This window comes from Nipponia nippon, unplaced genomic scaffold (assembly GCF_047370975.1).
Source record: "Nipponia nippon isolate SJK-2023a ecotype South Korea unplaced genomic scaffold, ASM4737097v1 scaffold_4, whole genome shotgun sequence".
In the NCBI taxonomy this organism is placed as follows: Eukaryota; Metazoa; Chordata; class Aves; order Pelecaniformes; family Threskiornithidae; genus Nipponia; species Nipponia nippon.
In genome coordinates this window covers 86,021,492-86,040,838 of record NW_028262358.1, presented here as the reverse complement: position 1 = coordinate 86,040,838, position 19,347 = coordinate 86,021,492, and the positions used below count along the sequence as shown (strand labels likewise).

At 40.4% G+C, this 19,347-nt stretch overlaps 1 protein-coding gene across 3 annotated transcripts in view; it reads right to left on the bottom strand.

Moving 5' to 3' along the window:
• Nucleotides 1–18,686, bottom strand: part of RNGTT (RNA guanylyltransferase and 5'-phosphatase) — a 194,754-nt gene extending 176,068 nt beyond the window's left edge. The window contains exons 1-2 of one of the 3 annotated variants that reach the window (XM_087777260.1): nucleotides 15,692–18,686; nucleotides 6,417–6,526 (exon numbers count right to left, since the gene is read on the bottom strand). In XM_087777260.1, coding sequence (XP_087633386.1) covers nucleotides 6,417–6,503 — 87 coding nt within the window. In that variant the 5' untranslated portion in view covers nucleotides 6,504–6,526; nucleotides 15,692–18,686. Of the gene's footprint in view, nucleotides 1–6,416; nucleotides 6,527–13,818; nucleotides 14,014–15,691 lie in introns of those variants that run through there. The other 2 variants (XM_087777261.1, XM_087777259.1) reach the window with 2 other exon arrangements.
• Nucleotides 18,687–19,347: the final 661 nt, after the last annotated feature.

Below are 19,347 nucleotides of genomic sequence, written 5' to 3'. Positions count from 1 at the left end.
AACGCATTTTCAAGTTTAAAACAAAAATTCCTGTAAATTCTCAGAAACATTTTATTCAAAGCTAAAACGTGAAACAACTTGAAATCTTCAAAGATGCTGTCAGTAATTAAGTGGCAGTGTCAACACTCAGATGTTAGGACGCACCTGAATTCAGGATGCCTTGCCCACTCTACCCTAATGTGTCCCCTTGTGCATGAACTTACATTTTTAGTGTTTGGTTTTTATAGCTGTAAAATAGGTCTTTTAAAGCAGCCTTGTGGAAGTGACTATGTTTTTAAAAAGCAAGATGGAAAGCAGAAATTCCACTGAGTGGCATCTAACACACAGAGAACATAAGCAAAGTGCATCCTACTGATCCTTGGTCCAAACAAAATTTCCACCAACCATAAACCTCCCAGGATTACCGAGCAAAAACAGCCCACTAACACACCTGTGTACTGAAAGTATTCCTTGTTTCCTGCCTTATAAGCGCAAGTAATTGCTGTTGGTCAAAATGCTGAATGTCATGCTTTCCAGTAGGATCCTCAACATGAAATTAGATGGCTTTTTAAAAGGCATTTTAAGAGTGGCAGTTTAGCAAAATACTTGCTCCACAGCTTTGTCTTTTTTAAAGATACATCAATAGCGCACTTAAAAATACATTAACACTGAAGCGTGTTACGCATGCAAAAACACAGAAGAACACTGCATCTTCAACATATTTAAAACTCCAGCACATACTCATAAACAGGATTTTGATCAGGTTTTATTTACCTTAAGGTCAACAGACTAGCAATAATTTAGCAGTGCAGTTGGAAGAATGACAAATTAAAACACTGCTTCAAGATAATTCAGAAAAGATAAATTCCAACTATAACTGGAATACAGTTCAGAAGCAGCTGCTTCACATGGATATGTTGTTCAGTAGACCCCAAAGACAAATTTCCAATTATTTACAGAGGTAGTTATCCATGGTATTCAAAGTTCTGATTATACACGTTATAATACTTTTATACTTTCATAATACTTTTATTTATCAGATATTAAAAAGCATCATAATGTTATGTCAGCAGCATTAAGCATTTGTAGTATAATATCTAAATCAGTTCTGAATTTCTCCTTGTTTACTTCAACTTTGTATATTATATTCAGAATGCTGTATTTACTTTTATTACTGTGTTTTGCAGAAATACAAGCTACTTCAGCAGGGGTCCACCTGAAAACAACATTACATCACCTGAAAGTTCAAATATTTAGTATCAACCGAGCTGCTAAACATAGAGACTGACAGCATACTAGCCAGTGATTAATTTTGTGGGAAGTATACAAAAGGCAATTAACTAAATGATTACTTTCCTTCCTCTCCATTCTCAACAGCATTTAGCAAATATCCCAAAGACTACTTAATTCACAAGTAAGACCACACAAAATTTCCAGGTGCTACACACTGTAGGTCCATAACACTATGACACTGACATAAACCAGTTCAAAATAACTGTTCAGAGGAGAATGACATATTCCCACACCAGTACTTCTAGGTGACTGCACAGGACAACATGCTAGGGTAGAAAAGTATATCTAAAATGAGCTAGTTCTATGAAAACTATTCAGATATTTTTCTACTGTTCTACACAAGCAATGGCTCCATGGAAGGAATCCACACACTATCTTCCAGTAAAATGCCATGCCCCAAAAAAAAGCACAGGAATCTCCCTTTGTGTTCTGCATCCTACCAATAGTGTGGTTAAGAGCTGGCAAAAAAGACTGATATGAGAATCAGGTGTGTTTTCACCAGAGAGCTCTAGACTATGAAGCCACATAAATGGCCCCATAACTACCCTTCTCCCCAACTGCTACATAGCTTAGCTTGATAACCTATTCTTTTATGTACAATATGGGACTAGGTGTAACGCTTCCAAGATGTCCTCAGCTAAGGCGAAAAAAAAGTTATTTTTAAAGTAAGATTAAGATTTAATAAAAACATAATTTTAAAGTAAAGGTTTTTGCATTCGGCTGCAGTCTAGTAAGAAAGACGACATTCCAAAATGTGAATTACTCTTGAAAAAAACGCTGTATTATCTGACAGTCTGCAGAAAGGGAAAAAGAATCATGAGGAAAACAACCTTTAATAAAAGCATGAGCAGATTAAAAGGTAACACTGTTTAATACATGAAATTGTTAAAGAGCTACAAGAAGAAATGCAAGTGATTTGCAGAACATAGTTTCACATCCTCCCATCCAAAAGTAGGAGCGACACAATCCCCTTTTAGTGGTAAAAACTCAAAGCCAATTCCCAAGCCCACTGTTCTCAAATACCAGCAGCTTCCATGTTCCCACCAGAAGCTTCCAAACTTCCCCAAACTCCTGCTAAATGAAGAACTATCACTGAGAAGATGCGTGAGAGCACAAAAATTCATTTTATGTCAAAGCTTTTAAGCTCAAAGAATACTCACATACTTTTCCCTCAAATGCTAGGAATTAGCCTTTTGAACAGACTCACTTACAGATTTCAGTTTCCTGACTGACACGTAGAAGCCAGGAGAACACTACAACGTACTTCAGACCCAAGGTGTCACCAAGCATTTGGGACGTTGCATTTAATTGGTATAGGAGAATGAAATACCGCCAAGTGTCTGCTCGAGAGGAAATTCTGAACTACAGGACTCTAGGACTTCTGGCCTGTTATTCTTTTGCAATTATTACAAATCATTTAAATCATATACAAGTGAAGATCTTGTGAAGTGGCACTGTTCCTCACACATTTCATGGAGCAGTAAACCAAATAGGCATCCGATATAATTTAGCCAAAGCTATAAAAGCATGTATGGCATATAGAGCATTTAAGGCGTGAAAGCAGTTTCCTTGCTTTACAGAAAGCATAAACATCTGCTCTCTCAGTTCATGGGATGAGCTGCACATAACACACCACAATTTAGAGAGTGCAAGGCAAAAGAAAATAATAAAGACATTTTTAAAAAGCGGGGGGATTATGTAACATATCAAAGTATACAATTATGATGTTCCAAAAATACATGCAAAAAAACACTGGTACCACAGGAATCGAAACATTTCAGTCACTGAACCAGGGTGAATACTACACTTGTCCTGACCGACCACAATTCTCACCTATAGAATAGATTCTAGTACACGTACGTTCATCGCGCAGGTGCTTTGCTCTGCTCTGAAACCCTGACATCACACCAGTCATCACAGTCATCCTCTCAGTCATGCTCTCTTAAGTTTGCTCCAAGAAAGTTCTTAATAGGACCTGATTTTTGAAAGACTATCTAAGCTAAAACAGCCAGTCACCCACGGGAAAAAACTGTTTTTCCAGACAATGTTTTGTATGAAACATATTTCAGTCCACCATGCCCATTGAATGACACAGCTTTGGAAGAAAAAATAATTTTAAATTGTTGAGCAACTTCTCACTAAAACATACATTTATTTCGTACAAGGACTGTTGCAACACTACAATCTTAGACACCACATTGAAATACAACTGAAACTAGTTATATTTTTTTGCTTCTAATTGTAAAAGATGACTGGATAGAAGGAAGAAAAGCTCATCGATAGCTTGAAATTCTCATCTTCTACATACAATAATACCAAGATCTTCATACCACCTCCATTCTGCTCATACTTATTTTGGCCAGGCTCTCCATGTCCTCCTACAGCTATAAAAGCCTTCCTCCTCACTTTCTCACAGTCCAGCTATCTCCAGCTACTGATGCCTTATGCATGCGGTCTTTCTGCTGCTGTGCAATTAAATGGGCTTAGCGAGGTTCCCCTTGTATGACCCCAGAAGTTTCTCATTAGACATTGGAACTTGAAAACATCCTCCCCCGGAGGGAGAGAGCATACTACAATACACTGAATTCTCTCCGGTCCCAGGATTTTTTTTCTGCATTTCTTATTTGAGGAAAATAGGTTAAATCAGTGATGGAATTTATCTATGAAAACAATAATGTGGCTGAAAACTGAAACTAGTTTTCTTAATAGGAATATTGTAACTTGAGCATACTAATTGCCCAAACATTCTTTTGAGTTAACTAATGTCCTAGTTCTTCATAACAGAAATAAAACTACCTTTTATAAAGCATAGACAGTACTAACCTACCGACTCAAGAAAGAAATAAAAAAAAAATAAAATTATTCTCACTGTCACCAATTGCTCCTGCAAAATTTTTTTATGAGACCAGTAAGATACTATGTCAATACTGGCAATCAGAAGAAAAATGGCGTTGCTATCCCTTATCTAATCAGTTTCTAACATTCAGATTTTCAGCAAACAGCTCCATGAGAAAAAGGAATCGCACAGGAAGCTTGTTAGAGAAAGTTCCTCCCAGACAAATCTTGTCTTAAACGCTGAACCAGTACCTTCAAAAATCTGTGGTAGCAGCAATATCTCACTATTACCAAAATCCGATGTAAAAGTTTCTGCTGAAGTCTCTTATTTGGGAGATAAACTATATGGACTTAAGTAATAACCAGGTTTCAGAAGTGATTCATTCTGCAAAGTATTAGCAGTAAAACACACTGCAGTAAAATGATGAGAACCATAAAGTGAGCTACTTTTGTCTTGGGAAAATCCACTTTTCAAGATCTCCTCAACTGCACTTTCATCTCGCTGCCAGATTGTTGGTAAACTGCTGATCTACAAATATAGCACTCCAGTAACCCACTGCATATTTCTGCGAATAAAAAAAATCATATGTTTTCAAATAGCAAACATCTAGCAACAGTACCAGAGTTCAAGACAATATAACAGATTTGATGAGAACAGGGAGTTTGAGAGAAATTATATTTTCTGCTTGTTAACCAAAATTACCAAAATACAAGTGGGGATCCTCATGCTTGTAATTGTACTATCAGAGTCTAATCATCTGATGTCACTCAAGACATTACGAATTTGTAGTATGGCAACAGAACTGATTGATGTGCCTAGTGGAAAGGTCATGAAGGCTTACCAGGATTTCTTTTTTGGTGACAAACCACTAACAAGCAAACAGTCAGAAATTCTGAGTTAAGTCTCTGAAGTTCTCTATAACTCCAAAATATATGCAGAATTTTAAATTACTTTAAACCATGAATAAGATTGGTTTTGGAAAATTTCTAAGTATGCCCATTGAAGCCGGACAGAGCCAAAACTAACAAAATATGTAAAAGAGGAACTCAAGTAGAATTCAGATGCATAGATCCAAGAATTCAAACAAGAAAAATCCTGCCAGTTCAAGCACCTGAGAATAGGCACATATGCTTCACTGATAGCACTTTCTTATCACATTAGCCCACAGGTACCTCTATTGCTGCTACACTGAGTAGCTCACCACCTACTCCATACCTAAGCCTAAATAAGATTCATAAAATGAAGATTCCCATATTTTTGTCACCTGATTCTTCTGATATTTAAGCTCTGGTATTGTTAAACAAGTTCAGAATTAATTTAACTTAGATCAACAGCAAAAAAAAAGAAAAAAAAAACACAAAAAACGTCACTAGCGTGATCAGTTTTATAAAACACACAGTCAAAAAAATGGTGCTATCCTTCTATATAACAGTTTAATAAACAGATTAAAAGAATTAGGTTGTAGGCCTTTCTTTGCCTGGGAGGTTCAAAATCCCATTTCCTACATCTCCAGATGCACTGGACTGGGCACAACACTTCACAGACCTACATGAAAGGCTGGAAAGGTCCTGTTCCCCACCTTTATTGTCAAAGTTGTGCTACGGTGCAGAATAACATACAAGTTGAAGTAGACAGACAGAAATGGGCAAAAGAGAGAATGAAGAAATAAGCCAGAAGCACAACTCTGTAACCCAGTGATAAAGGCATCTGCCCCCCTTCCTGGGTCCCAATCCATGCTCCTAAAATTTTTTTCTATTTATGCATTTTTTTTTCACTAAGAAGTTACTGGATAAAATCCATAAATTGTTTTCTTCCATACTTGGGTATTACTGGTTAGATACCATAAAGCATTTTATGCATCAAAAGAAGAAAATTATGCATTGAAACTGCAGAAGAGTTCTATGAAATTCTCCTTTCACTTTTAAATGCTTTCACTCCTATAAGTAAAATTGCAACTTAACACATCCATACACAAGAGTCATTTGTAAAACTACAAACTCAGACTATCTCAATTTTGACAAGGACATCTCTCCAAGATGCAACAGTAATAACAGAGAACTGTAAGATTCTTGCTGCTAATACAGTGAATGAGCTGGAGGATTTTGCACAATTCTTGCCTGTAAGAAAGTACGTTTGGAAATTTAGGAGTTGCAGAGAAAACCTGAAAATGTAAACAAAAAAAAAAATTTTCTGTACAGATGTCCCAAAGGAAGCCATCAACCACTTTTTTCTTAAATCTGAAAAGCAACATTTGAATAAACATTAATAATGAAAGTAATGTTTCAATTACTAGAAAATTTAACTTTACCTTCAGACTCTTTAAGTAGTTGGATAACATACTCGGGTGAAAACGATTTTCTTCAGCAACCTGTTCATCATATCTTGGTCCTAACATTGTCTTCAAAGGTAAAAACTTCCCTATGAAAGATAACCAAATTTTGCAGTATTTTATGTATACTCATATATATGTACACTTACAACTTAGTGATTTCAAAGCAATACGCTGAGCAGATTTAGAGATTCACCTTCAGTGAAAAATAATCACAGGAAAAGCATCAATAACAGTTGAATTGAAATATTTTTTAGTTATGAGTTCTCAGAATTCACAAATAAGTTTAGAAGTTAAGGAAATACAGGTCAGCTCATCTAAAACAAAGTAATTTAACATTTTTAGCTAGCTTTTAGCATGATTTAAGCTGCAGAGCTACAGCGCACAACAGAACAGAGAAAATTTAAACTCAGTACAGTTAAAAACATGAAAATAGCATTTTAAATGACAGTTTGTTCCCCAATCATGTAAACATCAGCTTTGATTACCTGCAAACATAAAACACAGTAAAGATCGCTGCAAAAAAAATGCATTTGATTCAGAACATCTATGCACTACAGATCTTTCTAATGCGCTCCTTAAGGCTTGTTGGAAGAGTTCTGTGGCAGTGTCCATCCTTCCCTCCGAAACACAACACTTACATGTGGTTCAGACATCGGGGAAGTTACAAAACCGCAACAAAAACTTGACCGGAATTAGTACTTACTGGAGTACATCCATCACTCCCTAGAAACCCTGCATTTTTTTTTAATATTTATTTTATTTTTCATCCATCACATCCACCACAGAATATCTGAAATCATCTCATTAAGAGATCTCTAGCTAGCTCTTTCTGAACCCCAGCAAGCTACAAGCATGCCTTTCCTGCCAAGCGCAGCGGGAACAGGTATTTGAGCAGCACATACTGACCCGACAGCTCTTCCTGCACCTCCAAACAGACAAGGACTTAGAGCCCAGGTCGCTGCCATCACATCTGCCTGGGAAGGAGAACACCTCCTCCCGCACACACCTGGGACCCTGCACTGCACTTAGCTGTGAAAAATGAATGCAAATTGATAGTAAGAAAGACACCTGGCATGCCCAGCCACACCAAGGTTAATGATACAGGCAGGGAGCAAAACTGGGAGAACCTCAGCATTTCTAAATAGCTACAAAAATATTTAAATGAATTATATCCTAAGACTGATCAAATAAACCCTCTCCCAAGAAACCACAAAAAAATTATTGCCCCAGAACTTTCCTCCTTCCTTCTTTTTTTTTATTTTTTTTTTTTTTAAATTAAACTGTTTCCATGCTGTAAAAAAGACAGCCCTTCTAAAACCAAAGGAAATGCAACAGAACAGCAGCAGAAATGGTTTTTTTTCATGCAGGAAGAACTCCAAATTGGAGCACCAGACATAAATCTTCCAGGGAAAAAAGTGCTGCTAGATGCTGACATTGTCGAATTATATTTCTAAAATGCTTTAATAGCATTAACCTACCCATTTCCGGGGGGGGGGGGGAAGACAATTAATTCTATATATGATTACTTTTTTTGGTTTTTTTAAACTTCAGTAACTTTTAAAAAGCTTTTCCTGTTTACAAACACAAATACTCACACGATATTTTGAACTAAGGAAAAACATAACATTAAATGTTCAGTTTCAGATCCTCAAGTGAATCAGCACTAATCCTAAAAAATTCTTCTAAATTACTCAAAAATACTGCTTTCTCATCAAGACAGAACATTTCCTCATAATAAAAGAAATAAAATCCTCGTTTTCAGCAACACAAAACCACATGGAATGAAAAGACACTAAAATATCCATTGTATTCAGCTAGCAATCAAGTTTTGCGATAAAAGCTCGCTAATCTTTGTAAAAACAGAAAAACGCATACCATTTTTCTAAATGAATGCTGCTGAGAGATTTCTCTATACAATAAACTAAAGTTCATAGAGTTCTCTGTAGCCTTAAATTCTATCAAAATGTCTTATATAGTCTCAAGCATTTAACTTCTAGGAAAGAGACATTATAAACCACAGAAGACAGATAGTTATAGAAACCGAGAAGCTTTACACAACTTGTTAGCTCAGGTTTGATGCTCATCAGCAACGTAAGAAACACCCTCACTGTTACACTTGTCTGAGAGGAAAGTTTTTCAGTCATACAGTCAACATACACATTAAACGGTAATAAATTTATAGTCACTTCAACTTATTTGACTGTTAGAAAAACTCCTAACTTCACTTTACTTCCCTTTGCCTTTTCATTCTACCAGCTGTACATCCTCCTCCCTGGTCATGGCTGTTCGATTGGCTACCTCCCCTCATTTCTTGATCTATCTACTTTAATTTTCTTGCTTCTTTGTATTCCTTGTCACCTTCAACACTATCATTCAGCCTCTCTCCCTCACTATTAACCCTTCCACATTAACCTGTAATCTTCCTCTGTACAGACTGACTATGAAAATCATAATTTTGGGTGATCTTAATGCAAAAATCTATCATCACTATAAGTTTTGCGAAACACCAAGCGTGCTTGAAAGATTTTTAACTTTGCCACTCCCATCCTAATACATCCAACTCACCCACTACAGAACATGAAGAACGTAACCAAACTTTTTTTAGCCAAGGCATTCAATTGAGAAAAGGAGCTGCGCTGACAAGAGTCAATGGATACGTAACAACACTACCATGCTTCATGAGATGCTGGGAAAACAGAACAGAGTTGGAAAACAGTGCCTGGAGGTTAAGATTGGTTTCTGTAGCATCTGCTTAGAGACTGTACAATCGCACTGAAGATGCTCCTGTTGTCCATCTTCTAGAACAGAGAACAACCATGTTCATCCTCTTCTCAGCAGCAGAACTTGATTTAGTGTCTGATTTTCACTCTGATTTACTTCTCAGCAACCATAATACAGTCCTGTTCATCACCAGGAAAACACAGACAAAGTAGTCTAGTCAGCATCCCCTGCAGCATTTGAACACCTTTACACAGCTGTGGAAGTGATGAGTATTTTAATAGAGCCCATTTACTATCACTTCCAAAAATGAAACCCAGATCTTTGGAAGTATTTAGGTGCCTAACTTCAACAAATTGCAGTTTGGTGGTATCATTGAGATACAGAGCCTAGGTGGCAGCAAACAAGCTGCCTGCCAAGGTTAGAAGAGAGCAGTGAATGCATGTAATTTGGTTCCAGTTTAGGGAAATTTTGTAATCAGATTATGAAAACAATGGTTCTGGGATATTTGGTTGCTTTTTTTTTCTCCTTGGGGTTTTTGGGGTTTTTTTTAATAAATTACATTTCTCTGCAATATAATCTCACATTATTCCTCTGCAGTAAGCAATATCTCCCTAATTTACATTCTTGTGTTTTTCTGAATTGTGACTGCTACACATGTATTAAAGATCTTGAATACGATCTCATATCGTGTTCCTCTTATAACAGAAAACCAAATTTCCCTGCCTGGCAAATTTACTATTTGATCTTTGTACAGAAGCTTGAAAATCCTCCTTCCCAGTGTGCATATAAGCCCCTTCCAAGCAAGCGTCATTAAGCTACAGAAAATCTAAGCTTTAATTCCAAGAAGATTTCTAACCTTTCTGAGTAATATGGGCAAGCATAAATGAGGGAGTAGCTACAACCTTTGCTACAGTTCTGCCCTACATCTTACGCTAAAGAAGTGTTGTAGTAAAACTGACTGCAAATCAACTTAAGCCTCCATGCACAAGCATTTGAAAATTAAATAACCAATTCTTTATCTTGAACTAGATGATCTGAAAGTAACAAGGTGATATTTTGCATAGATATCAAAGCACCCCGAGTCGTTAGTGTGTCTAAACTAAATTATGATGATAATTGTAACTCCTCAATCGAATTTTCAAATTAACTTCAAAATGTTACTGGAACCTTGACACTTGATGATTGCCTACCCCCACAATTAAGTTCAAATTTGTCAAATAGTTTTGGAAAGTGGATATTAAAAACCATTTTCCAAATTAGTTACCTGTATAACAGATGGTATTTCTTTAGGTTGAAAAATAAGTAAAAATTCTAAAAATGAGTCCAGTATGTCAGAGCATACACATCAAGTGGATAAATCTGAGAAAAATCAAAGTGAACAATATAAGACTTCAAATTTCCTACATGTACATGCTCAAGTTTTGGCATATTTTTTATCTTTTCTTAAAACTTTAATTCCAGAGCATACCAGTGAAAAAGCTACCCTTAATTTAGCCTAATTTTCTGTGACATGAAGCTATCAACTCAATACGTGACAGCAGCCACTAATTATTTATGACCATGGTATGTTTAGATTGAGCATTGGTTAAGAAGGCTAGACTGCGTAAAGTAACTAAGGTTAAGAAAGGGAAATTTGAACAAGATGAAATAGTAAAATCTGCAATTAAAAAAAAAACAACACACCCTAAAAAGTAAGTTTTCTGTTTCAAGAACAACTATGCTGAGTCAAAGCACCCATTTCACCTAGTACCTCATCACCAAAACAGGTCAATAACAGATGCCTAGGAAAGAGTGTAAAACGATGACAATGACAATCCATCATCAGATTATTCTCCCCAACTACAACAAGCCATAGCTCAGCAACTTCCTGAACTAAAGGTGTTGCTCTTCTATTTAAGGTGCTACCTCTATAACCATATGCAATATGGATGTTTTTAATAGTATCTTACCTTTCTGCATGCTGCGTGTAGGTCTAGAACAGGATTAACTAACATGAATCAATAGAAGGAGACAGAAAGACACTACTGAAACACTTCTCATGCCTTTTCTTTAATATCTTGCTAGCACTTTCCATGGCAAAACCAAAACAGACCGAGTTTTCAGTGGTTATAAAAAGTAGGTACCTGCACAGATGGCGATGCCAAGGCAGTAAGGCTGAAGCAACCCGATCACTTCAGACCTAAGAGTTCAGAGAAAGCTCTTTTCATTAAGTACGTGATTGAGATGCTACCACAATGCAATAAATGTGAAAATGTGCCATTCTGAAGAACTGCTGTACCATAAAACCAGAAAGTGGCAGAAAAACACCAATATTTAAAGAAGCAAACTGGAAAATAACAGGGGAGACAGATCAATTCACCTCATTCAGAATGAAGGGTCCTGTTAACCTGAATGAACCCAATCACATGAACAGAAGAGCTCCAGGCCTCACTAGTACTTGTATTTGAGGTCACCTAGAAATTCTAGATGCCACAACCACAAGACAAGAGGGTCATGACCAAATACTTGATGAATATTAGGCCACAGAAGCCAGAGAAACCTTGCTCAGCAAGATTATTACTATTACACTATCAGATGGGAACAAAGTCATGCACAGATGCTCAGAAATTTGACTGAAATGCTAATTAAAATTAGAATATAACACATCCAAGAGAGAGTACCAACATCAATAAACTCTAAAAATTATCTCTCAATAAAACTGTTAGATGTCTTTGAATGTAAAATAGCAAAAAAGGAGAGAAGAATGATGGCGTACTATGACTTTTGGTAAGTTGTCCACACAAAAAACTAAAAGTCAGGTGGCCTAATATAAGAACACATTACGATAAAGCAGCCAAAGAAATGAACCAAGCACTTCCCTTTTTTTTTGTGCAGTAGCTTCTTGTGCACGATCGCACTGAATGGAAAAGAATTACCTTGCATTTACTGAATAAACAAACACACAAGCAGTGATGGCACAGCAGATGACATGCTGATGACCTGCATTCTTGCTTACTCTATGTTGCTATTTTTGAGAAGCCATGGCTTAAAAGACAGACAAACAAAAGCAACAACTTCTAGAGATCAAGAACTCACTGAGAAGAAAAACAAAGAATAAAGAGTCATTATTCTATTTTTGTCGTGGTCAAAGGCTAACAACCTGTGCTATCAAATCTCTTATTAGATACAAAGCAATGCATTTGCCAGCAATCAGGAAAAAGAGATAGTGGAGATGAGCAATACGACAATGCTGTTATTTAATTGAGTCAAGTTCAGAGAAATACAAGGAACTTGAGGGAAACCAGTAACCCACAAAATGAAAAAATGAAATTAAATACTGATAAATGCCAAATAACGCATATTGATGGGAAGATTAAGCTTACTGAGATGTCTCACCAGGTTCTAAATAAACCTGTAAATAGTCATCAGTGTCTTCCATTCCACAACGAACTGCTGACAAAAAAAACTAAGATGATGTGGAAATGTGGGATAGAAAAAGCAGGAGTTGTAACTATTAAGTGGATCATGGCACAGTGCCATCTAGAATAGCACACTCAGTAGCAAGTGCTGTGTTTTGAAAAAATACCTTTAAATTATCACACATAGTTAGATGAAATGAGTGCAAACTAGAAAATGTTGTGGGAAAAAAAACCTGGGGGTTGGAATTGCTTACCTTATAAAGGAAAGAAGAACTTGAGAAAACTGAAAAGAGCAAAGTTTGTTTACTCTATCTCATACCAGGCAGCAGGGGAAACATTCACATGAAGTCAGTATGGCAGTGAACTCACAATCAAAAAATGTGTGTTTACGTGATACCTAATTCACTGCCACTAGATGCCAGCAAGACTAGTACCTAGCAACAATCGAGACAGACAGCGTGTTACGGGGAAGAACATCCAAGATGACGGCAATTACTGACAAAACTTGCAATACACATGAAACTTTGGAGTACAACACTTAAACTCATCCTCCAGCCAAAGAGCTTAGGAACACACCAGTGACGGACAGGTCGCTGCCAGCCGGCCCAGTAACAGATCAACACTGATAAACACCAGAGCCTTCAGGGAAAAAAAATTTTAAAAAGCAAGGAAGAGGCTGCACCGGGGACTCGTCAGGGCCGAGGTATGCTCCAGCACGGCAGCTCCCGCACGCCCGCTCTCATCAGACGTGACGGACGGGAAAAGTTTTAGCCCTAAACTTAACCAGTGCGAAGCCAGAACCCAGCATTAACCCCGCCATGGGCAGGAGGGGGGCCGTACCCCTGCAAGGTATCGGTTTCGGGGGCTGCCCCAGCCGAGGGGGGGGGCGAGCCCCAGCGCTGACGGCGAAGGCCTGCCGCGGGCTGGACTTCAGGGAGAACAACCGCCCTACGGGCAGCCAGCTCCGGGACAAGCACCGGCCCAGGGAGCTGAGGGGGGAACGGCCGCCCGGCGCCCCCGCACCAGCACAGCCGCGGCCCCGGGACAAAGAGCCTCGGCCGGGCCGGAGGGCGAGGGGCCGCGGCGGACCCGCGGAGGCCCCCACCCGCCCCGCTGAGGAGGAGCGGGGGGCGGGGGGCCAGGACCGGCGGGCAGGGGAGCGCAGCGGGGGCGGGGTGCCGTCCCCGCTACCGCCACACAGCCGCCCCGGGGCGGGGCAGGGCAGGGCAGGACCGGGCCGGGCCGGGCCGGGCGCTCACCTGCCACGGGCTGCCCCCTCCTGGGGCAGTGGAGCCAGCGCGGCGGGATCTTGTTGTAGGACATGGCGGGGCCCGGGCGGCCGCCGCCGCTGCCCGCCCGCGGGGGGGAGGGGGAGGGGGGCGCGGGGTGCGGGGCGGGCGCGGCCCCGGGGCGCTCAGCGGCGGCGGCGGCGGCCCCTCGCCCGCGGCGCCTTCATTCAGACCCAGCTCCGCCTCAGCCGCCGCCAGCCCACAGTGCACCGCGGTCGCCGCCGCCGCCGCTTCCGCTTCCGGGCCCGCGGCGCGGGGGGGCCGCCCCGGGCAGCGGCGGGGAAGGCGGCTGGCGGCGCCGGGCCAGGCCGGGGCCTTCGGGAGGGGCGTGCGGGTAACGGGAGGAGGCCCCGCGGCAAGTCTCGGGCCGCGGGACCCGCCGGTCGTTGGAGGGTAGCGGGAAAGGCAGGGGGAACGAAGCGGAGCGCTTCGTTGTGCCGGTGCCGGGCCTCGCAGCTGCGCCAGCCCGCGGTGTTGGCTGAGCTTGGTTTCCCTCGTCCCCGCAGAAGGCATATCGGGGCGAGAGAGGGTTCCCAGCGAAAAGCGAGGAGGGCTTTTCACTCCAGGAGGACAGCCTGAACTAGGGCTCCTCGGCCTGGGAAGGAGGTAGCCCGGCAAGAGAGGCGGCCACAGGCTGCCACCGGCTCCGGCCGGCGAGGGCTCTGGGGCCAGCGATAACGAACCAGCGGGAGCTCGGCTGGCAGCGGTTGGCGCAGCGGCGGGACTCGCGGGCAAAGGCTGTCGGGCGCGTGGAGAGTTCTCACGGGCTTCGGGCGAGGCTGGGCAGGTGCTTGAAAAACAAAGTAATTGAAGGCCACTGAAGCAGCAGCTTACGTCAGGCTCGGGAAGCGTCCTGAGCTGAAAATAGCTGGAGGCTTGGGCAGACATGCTTGCTCTGCTTTTAGTTGTCCCTGGATGTTCCCTTATAGCTGGGACCGGAGGTGGAAATAGAGGGATCCCTGCTCCAGCTGATAGTGCAGCTATTGTAGTCTGCATGTAGTAGGTTTGCTTACTGTAGCAGAGACGCCTCTGTACTGGGCCTTCTCTTTCTTTTGTAAAAAGGCACGGCCAGAAAGATGAGGCTTGCAGATAGGTTCACATAACAAAAACTTTCTATACAGAATCCCCGTGAAAATTCTCCATGGGCTTAAAGCGGTCTACTTATGTGGGCGCAGTTGAAGAATTGTAGCCTCCCCGTGTTTGCCTACGTGAAAGGAACATTTAAGGTGGTGATGTGGTTTGATTCCAGTAGGCAGCTAAGCCCCACACAGCCACTTGCTTCCCCCCCCGCCCCCCTGCAGCCAGACAGGTGAGAGAATCGGAAGGGTAAAAGTGAGAGAACTTGTGGGTTGGGATAAAGGTAAGGAAAAACAAGGAATTCATTCACTACTTCGCATTGACAGGCAAGTGTTTGGCTATTTCCAAGAAAGCAGGGCTTCATTGCTCACAATGGTTACTTGGGAAGAAAAACACCCTAACTCCAAAGTGTCCCCCCCTTCCTCCTCCTTCTCTCAGTTTTCATTGCTGAGCACAACATCATACGGTCTGGAATCTCCCTGTGGTGAGTTGGGGTCAGCTGTCACAGCTGTGTCCCCTCCCAACTTCTTGTGCACCCCCAGCCTACTTGCTGGCAGGGCAGTGTGAGAAGCAGAAAAGGTCTTGATGCTGTTCAAGCGCTGTTCAGCATTAGCTAAAACATCCCTGTGTTATCAGCACTGCTTTGGTCACAAATCTAAAATTCAGCACCCTATGAGCTACTATGAAGAAAATTAACTCTATCCCAGCCAAAACCAGTACAGGTGGCTTCAGTGAAGCATTAGAAAACTATTTTCCGGTTACTTACATTTCAGTACTGTTCTGTCTGGACTTTCTGTTTTTCCATAAGCCAGGTGTCCTACCTTTGCACATCAGTAGGTGCAACAGCTTGCAGAACTAACCACTTTTGCATGTACAGATACAATAGGAAGCCCCTAGGTTCTGTGAACACAAGAAAACAATGGAAATAATTTGATCTGTCTAGAATTTATGACAAACTTCATTATACAGTGACTATGTTTCCTGCCTCATTTTATCACTCTAGGTTTTATTAGACATAGTTTCTTCCCTAAATATCCTCTCATAGTAATTGAGGTAGTCAGTTAAGTAGTTTGCATATGTGAGTCATTAGGTTCTCATACTACATTAGCAGTTTCTGAATTTTGTTCTCTAAGGCTTTTGTCATCATCAGATATTACTCTTCTCATTCTAGCTAAAATGAAAAGTCTTGCTACAGTGAAAGAGTATATTATTTTCCCTAACTGTTAAATACCCTTCCATTAAAACGTTACTATATGTTGTTTTAAATAAGGTGCTGATATTTTTCCTTTGCAGAACAAACAAGCAACAGTCAGACACCAGGTGGTGCCAAAGACCAGCCAGAAAAGAAAGTGAAACTTGAGAGCAAGAAGTGTTCAGACAGAGCAAGAAGCAAAGAACAACTGCAAGATACTCAGTTTCTGATTGCAGTAAATTAGGAACAACGTACAGTTACGTCAGCAGCATGGCAGAATTAGGAACGAAACCATTTGCAGAGGTGAAGAATAGTACAAAAATTTATCGTGAATGAGCAATAACCTCTGTTCTCCTCATCTAGCTTTAAGATTCTGATATGCTTTTAAAACAAACTTAACAGCTACAGAGCAAAAGCACTGTGTAAAGATGTATAGTTAAACTGGGAGGATATGTACATCTGTTTTTACTTAGCAATGCACAAGGCAAATAAAATATTTGACATTTTAAATATAAGGTAGGGAGTTAAAATGAAGCATACAACCAAATGAGCTTAGCCAGGCATCATCCATAGTTTAGCCTTTTGGTGGTGCTGGGGTTGGCTGAGCGGAGTTGAGGAAGTCCCTCTGGCACAGCAGTGTCATGTGAGTAGCCGTGCAGCAGAGCACGTTCACCACGCTGGAGGGCTTTTCCCAAGTTGACACACTTAGGTCTGTTTGCCGCACACCATCTTGCTCCACATCAGGTACCAAAAGTGATGGCGCTTTGAAGCCGGTTGTTGAATGAGAAAGGAGGAAGCAGGTGGTTCCTTCCCCCCCCCCCCCCCCAACAAAACAGTGTCACAGCTGCTATTGAGCAAGATGAGTGGTGTTCTGTTGATCAGTTGGTGGTGACATGGGAATGGTGGTTTTCATCTGGAGTTTAAGAGCGAATATGCTATAAATATGACATTAAGAGGTGGAATACAGGACAGGGAATATAGGAGCAGGGAATAGTCCCTGTTGCTGTCATCATTGTTCAGTGTATTCCGTAGGGAATGTTACATGGGGAAAATTCAGTCACCCAAAAGACCAGTATTGTCCAGCAGAGTAATAGAGTATTCGCATGTCTGAGAACGCGTTGCTGCATTGCCTGCCACAGATACAACACAGATTTCAAGTGACTCTGTGTACCCTTAACTTGCTCTAATGCTGCCTTAGTGAGGTGTCCTTCTGGTCTGGAGAACTTGCCTATTTACAGCTGATATTATGTGTTGTGCATATATAGTTTACACTGGACTTTGCCACGTTAGACACTTTGAAACAATTTACACAGGCGTAGGATGATGCTTGCGTGTGACGTCAAACAGTCTTTGTGAACAGACATAGTCTCCTGCTTGATGTTGTGACATTAAGGTGACTTTTTTTCCTGATGTACCAGCAGAGGGCACCGAGTTCCTCGAGTCTTCGTGTGACTTTCAAAAGCCGACATAGCTGTGTTTGAACAAGGAACACGTAGGTGCCCGTAGTGGCTCTTTCAAGGATTGCTTTGAGAAAGCAACTGCAAGTGTTTTAATAGTCTATGATACAACATTCCTTCTTTTCTGTATATCGATTATCTTTTATCTAGAGGCATTGACATGCCTGCATCCTTACTCGGGTTTCTGCTCACCAATTTAAATCCTTTTCCTGGCAGAGCAGACACTATGATCAAGAAGTCGTTTCCCCAGGATGCGGTTCATCCTCTGTGCCATGGGTATGTTGACTACTTTGGTTTCAGCTCAGCCACGTTGTTTCAGGTAGTGGAGAGCTGCATTTGTGTTCTCCCTTGACTTAAAACCATTTAAAAAAACCCACACAGCAAACCCCCCACACGCACCTTAACTCTTTTTCCTAATTACAAACTGAACATTTACCCAAACTGTTCCTAATGAATAATCTTACACTTTTAATGTCTTATATTAATATTGTAAGTAGCTAGATAATTTAAGTTACTTGTTCTATGCAAAGTGGATAACTTGGGTATTTTGCCTGAAGGAAGAACACGTGGTGTTGCCCTCTTCTATATTGATACACGTCAATGACCCTATTACTGTTCTGTTTCAGTACAGCATTATTTTCCATGTGTTCATAAAGTAATAATGAATGTAATAAGAAAATAAAACGACCCTCAGGATGTTCTATGAAATAGGCATTTCTGACTCTAGTAAATACATTTTCTTAAAAAAAACAAAGATCAAACATTATTTGCTGAACTGAGACTACAACAGGATTTATTTAAGTGAAAGTAATTGTGAAAGAAGCTAACTGTATGCAAACATGATTCCTACAGTATTATTTTTCCACTTCATGGTATAGATGTTCACCTGGAAAGAAATTTGATGCTATAAACTTGGAAGTTATCGTATATGGAACATAGCAAAATATGGTGGGTTGTTTGTTTGTTTTTTTTTTAATTTACTGATTCAGTTAATTCATTCCTTGCTCTTTGGTTTTAATGTTCATGGCAAACTGACTTACGACAAAGTGGATGACTAATACAATGTTCCTTTATGACTGATATACTTTCAGCATGCATGAAGCTTTTGTGGGGAGCGGTGAGTACTGTCTAAATCTGAATAAATATTTTAACTTCTTTGTTACTGGAGTCGTATTTTATGCCAATAATACTTAGATTCTAATAGTATCAGAAGCAAAAAAGAAACCTAAAAAAACAGTACAATGAAAACATACTTTTAGATTTAAGTGAAAGTTAATATAATAGTTGCTTATGGTTAAGTTCTCTGATACATATGTAGGCTTCTACTGACTCTTTTAAAAATCAAAAGAAAATGCTAGGAGCTCAACATTTTTTAATTCATGCCTATTTGTTAGGTGTCAACAAATAATTGAGAACCTAACTTCTGAGACAAATTATTTTTCTAGGTTTGAAAATGAAAATAATATGTAAAAAGAAAGTTGTTTTATTCCTTAAGTGTATACAGTACCAAAAATGGGTGTTGAAGCAAAGTTTGGAGTGCTGCAACATATTTGAGAGAATAAAATGTCATTTGCAGTGTTCTTCCTATAGAGAGCTTTGAGAGGAAGTCAGCAACAAAATTACCAGTCTTTAGTCTTCAAGACATTAGGGGGCACCACGACCTCGCAGACTTAAAATGATGTAAGTTTAAGTACAGTTACTTTTCCTGTCCAAAGTAAACAGGAAACAGCATAAAATAGCAAAATCAACTCCTGGAGTCATTCTCTAGTGTGA